Below are 4,804 nucleotides of genomic sequence, written 5' to 3'. Positions count from 1 at the left end.
CGTCAGCGCTCTCCTAAGTCCTCCATTAGGTGAGATCTAACAGATGTCTCAATGGCCGCTTGGTTATCCGAGAAGATATTCGGATGAATATTTGAAAAAAGTAAGTAGTTTTTTGTCACGAGATTTCGCACAGAATTTAAATAGTTGTAAAAAAAAAATAAAAAATAAAAAAATAAAACAAAAAAACCATATGTATTTATTGTAAAATATACTAAAATATGCGCAATGAATATTCCAAAACAGGTATTTTTTGCAAAATCATGCATTTAAAAATATGCATACTGAATGCCATTTTAGAGAAATGATTCGTAAAGCTAACTTAACCATTTCCATTTGAAGATAACCAGTAAAAACATAAATTTGCATGAGATTCCGAACCCTAATAATAAGTATGTTCTTTATCCTAAAACTCTGGATTATTTACTTTAAAATTTCTCCAAGAAATTTTTTCTTTAATAATCAGTTTTCTTCATACATTTTCAGTTCGGCTTCATCCATGACGTTAGCTATTTTTCGTTTAGTCTGCAGCTGCAATCCCAGTGGCATTCGTTGCAATACTTTTGCATAACCAAGAAATATTAGTTCTAGTGAAGTTAAATTTGTGAAGCTACTAGACATTCTTCTGTCTTCATTGGAAATATTATAAAGTACAGATGATTGACCATTAGGAGGGCGGGGTACACCGCAATCATCCTTCGAGGTTGGTTTGTCAATTTTATTTAACTGATCTTCGGTTTTACTACAGTCTATCGATGCCAATGCTTCGGTTTTACTACAGGCTATCGATGCCAATGCTTCCGTTTTATCCTGAAATTCACTAGATTGTTTTCTATTGGAATTTAAAACGGGGGAACAGCCATTTTTTATTTGCACAGCTTCCTTATTTTTGTGCTCTATTCTTATATGTCCTGTTGATTCCTCTATTCTGACATCGGTTTTATCAACTCGTTGCCTTTTAGTAGCGGGTGGGTCATCCTCGTAGGAATTTAAAACTTTTATTAGTTCCAGTTCATCTATGTCGGAGTCAGATTGCGTATCTTCGGACGACCTAAAATGTTGAAATATATCAATAATTGTTTGTTTTTATTATATCCGAATTATGACTTACCCAGTACCAAGTAATGGCATCTGCATAAACTGCATTTCCCTTTCGTAAGCGAATGGAGTGCCGTATACCAAACAAGACACATATTTTGAAACCAGTTGCCGCCATTTATGCTCAGCAGCGGAGGCTAAAGACACATCTTTATTTTCCGAATATTGTACGTATATATGTATGTATTTTGTTTGCCCAACACTTACCACTTTTGAGTAGAGTTTCTTGAGCAAATCGCGCCCAAAGCTGTTGTTTCTTTTTCTCTTCCGGTATCCCATTTTTGTTGTAAAGTTCCGGATACAATTTAACAGTCAAAATGAAATCCTTATCTGTTATCATATTGCATGCAAATTAGCATTCGTTTACAAACACATAACATATAACATTGTGGATACCTCAGTATATCCAGTAAACAAACTTAGCTATTTTTTTTTTTTGGTCTCCATAAAGGACTAGTGTTGCAAGCAACGCTTTTTCGGCAATTAGGGTGTTGTGCAGCTATTTAATGTGGTGAAAATTATTTAAGCACTGGGGGATTTATTCACATGGAATTGGAGATTGGGCTAATAGATTTATTTTAAATAAATTGTGAATCTGCGAAAATATCTTTTCAGCAGATGGATACACTTTTTAACCTTTTTCCCGAAAATGTACATACAGGCTCGAAAATATGCGAGTAACATTAGGTTTGTATAGTAACAGTAACATTGCAGCGAGAGCGTAAAAGCAAAATAGAGCGTTAAATTGAGAAGAAGAGAAAACTAGCAGAAGAACTTATTGAACACAAAACTAGCAATAACTTGCAAGTGAACAGTTGTTGCACTGCTTTGACAATCTGCTGTAAACATTTTACTATTTATAAATCAGTTTTAAACTCTTTGCTTTACACACAAGCACTAACACTGTCCAGTACATCATTAATATTTTTGTTTCCACTCATTTTACTTTTGTTTGTGCCAAGGCGAATCAATATAAGGTGATTGCAGGAGTACAAAAACAAAAATTTACATGTATTTTGTTTTTGCTTTGGCGGCATAAACTGTCAAAACCTGTAAGTGTGAGTAGAAATTCAAACAAAATTTTTCAATTTGATATCAGAAGCCGTGCGGCGAAACACATACACAAAATCAACTGAGCTAGTAACACCACTTTTTATATATTCTTTTGACATTTATTCTTCTTCTTCTTCTGCTAGCTAATTTCTGCTAGTAAAAATTTCACTAGCAAGAATTTGCAGCTCTCTCGTGTTGTTACGCTCTCGATTCAGTGCTCTCTTGCAAATTTTTGGGTTATCATACACTTTTCCAGTAAAAGTTTGCAGGTTCCAGTACAAATTAGTACTGACTAGTAACTATACAAAGCTATTCAAATATCGTCGCCTCGATGGAAAATTGCCGGAAGCGTCATTTTGACAATTTGTGGTTTTTGGATATCTTCTTTAGTTTCCGACTAATTGACTAAAATTTTTTCGGTTATTTGGTACAAATTGCGTTAGTATTGCTGTCGTACTAAACTAATCAAGATCTTTTAAATAGAGTTATCTGTTCTTCTTTAGTTTCCGACATATTCAGCTTTATCATGAGTTTCATTTTCTAGAACCGGGTCACTTTTCGTTTGCGTGTGTTCACTACAGGTGGATGAAAAAATTGTTGGCGAAATTTTGTTCGGGCGAAACTCACGATTAGGCTGATTAGTAAAAAGTATGGTTAATTTATAAAAATTGTTATCACATTTTGGCGTATATCACTAAAACTGACTGCAAATTTTTTGACAAATGTCGTATACGACAAAATTTTATTAAACTCATAAATGGTTGACACTAACTAGTACATAGCATTCTCCGACACTTTGGAGAAAATCTGTAGTCGTGTTTCTGAGAAATTGCATTCCAAACTTCAATCGTGAGTTACCGAAAGTAACTTGTGACAATCTTTTATCCAGGGATCTACATAAATTATAATTGTCATTATTTTCGCAGTTGGAGTATATGCCAGACGAGTAACAGGTATATACATACAAGGATACCTAAATTAGCGCGTTGAACTTGTATATTTATCTCTCTCCAACGCATTAATTCTATATACGTAGGTACCAACGCCTGACAAAGTTATGTCTAAATTTAATAATGGCTCTATGACAAAATATTCATGGAATGTATTCGTAGATTTTTATTTACTTCATTTGATACATTAGCATTGATGTTTTGTTTTTCATACATTAGTATTGATGTTTTTTACTAAATACCAGGAATAAATATTTAATAAAAAACTATTTCATTTAAGCTTAACCAACTTTTAGTTGCTCGGAGCTAATTTTGGAACGCTTCACGAAATATTTTCATAGACAGTAAATGCAATCCTGGGTGCATCATTAACGAGCTGAAAAACCAAACAAATAAAAAAATTCCATCTGAACCAATATTCCCAAAAATTATAAAGCAAAACAAAAACCATTTTTTCCAATTTATGCACTGTTATTTTTATTATTGCAATACAATTTCGCAGCTCTTCAAACATTTTCCACATTGTGCTTTTAGGGCTAGTAGTTTCCGACCCCATTTGCTCGTTTTTTTTTCAATCCTGAATTTAGGCTAGGCTTCATGGGAACTTACTGTGGGTGCAAACAGACCACATTTTGTAAACTGAATTGTGATATTTAATTTTATTTTATAATGAAAAATGAATTTAATGTGCAATTTTTTAAGTTTACTAGATGTAAGACAACTTTTAATTTTCTTTATATATTGCATGCTTTAGTTTTAATTGTTTAAGTTAAGTTGGAAAGGTGAAAATAGGCCTCCTGGGCAACCGAGCACATTAAAAAAAATCGGTAACGCGCGTAAAAGCATACCTCACAAGTGGTGTGGAAAATGCAAGAACAAATATAAATGGAATAATTTTCGAAATTATGAAATGGTTATTGGTATTTTCCATCTCAAAGGGGGTGATTAATTTGAACGTTATTTAAGCTGCCTTTACACGGTCGATTTTTGTCGTTTAACCAAAATCTACCCGTGTAAATTGCAATTCAACCGTAAAATGTAAGCGTTTTGGCTAGTCGATATCTTAAGTAAATTTTCCAGTCGACAGAAATCGACCCGTGACAACCCGTGAAGGCAACTTCAGGAATTTTTTAATTTTCTTTTTTTTTTTTTTGCTTGAGCGTCTTTTGAAGATGTGCCAAATTATGTTGTCGCCTTAAATATAAAACAACAATTTCTTTAAGCCATCTTGTTCAGCAATTTGTTGATCTTATCCTCACGGCTACCGAAAACACCAACCTCAACGTAGTGATTAGCCTTCTTGCGCCAGCCTCGGGTTGATGTGTTGAGCTTGAATAGCAACAGGAAGTTGGGGGCTTTCTTGAAGTGAAGTGAATCAACGCGCTTCGCGAAATTTGCGTTCGATCACAAAGCAGAGATTGGGACACGCTTGACCATTCCACGTTTGTACAACAATTCACAAACTGATTTAAGATTTGGATAACCCCATATAGGGGTTCGGCATACGTAGCATATTAATGGTTGCCTTGCTCAATTTGATGAACACACCGTTTTAATGTGGCGAAGACAGAACTGTAAAACTACGCACTTTTTGTGCAACTTTGTTGATACCGCGGATGCGGATCACAAAAGCCAATTTGGATTTTTCAGGCCCGTCGAATTGGCCGCATTTCTTTGCCACACAGCGTTACTCCATCTCACGGCGT

General features: G+C 34.5%; 1 protein-coding gene across 2 annotated transcripts; it reads right to left on the bottom strand.

The window, feature by feature from the left end:
* Nucleotides 1–35: 35 nt before the first annotated feature.
* LOC118756780 lies at nt 36–1,523 on the bottom strand. 2 transcript variants are annotated; one of them, XM_036491523.1, is made up of 3 exons: nt 1,303–1,523; nt 1,109–1,244; nt 36–1,048 (listed from the first exon to the last, which is right to left on the bottom strand). In XM_036491523.1, the coding sequence occupies exons 1-3, from the start codon at nt 1,433–1,435 to the stop codon at nt 460–462; spliced, it is 858 nt and encodes a 285-aa protein (XP_036347416.1). In that variant the 5' UTR covers nt 1,436–1,523; the 3' UTR covers nt 36–459. The 2 variants fall into 2 exon arrangements, with proteins under 2 accessions (XP_036347416.1, XP_036347417.1); XM_036491524.1 differs by having other exon boundaries at nt 37–1,048; nt 1,109–1,232.
* Nucleotides 1,524–4,804: the final 3,281 nt, after the last annotated feature.

Source organism: Rhagoletis pomonella, unplaced genomic scaffold (genome assembly GCF_013731165.1).
Source record: "Rhagoletis pomonella isolate Grant_MI unplaced genomic scaffold, Rhpom_1.0 Rhpom_scaffold_12144, whole genome shotgun sequence".
Taxonomy (NCBI): domain Eukaryota; kingdom Metazoa; phylum Arthropoda; class Insecta; order Diptera; family Tephritidae; genus Rhagoletis; species Rhagoletis pomonella.
The sequence above is the reverse complement of the archived record's forward strand: the minus strand, read 5'-3'. Positions and strand labels throughout refer to the sequence as shown.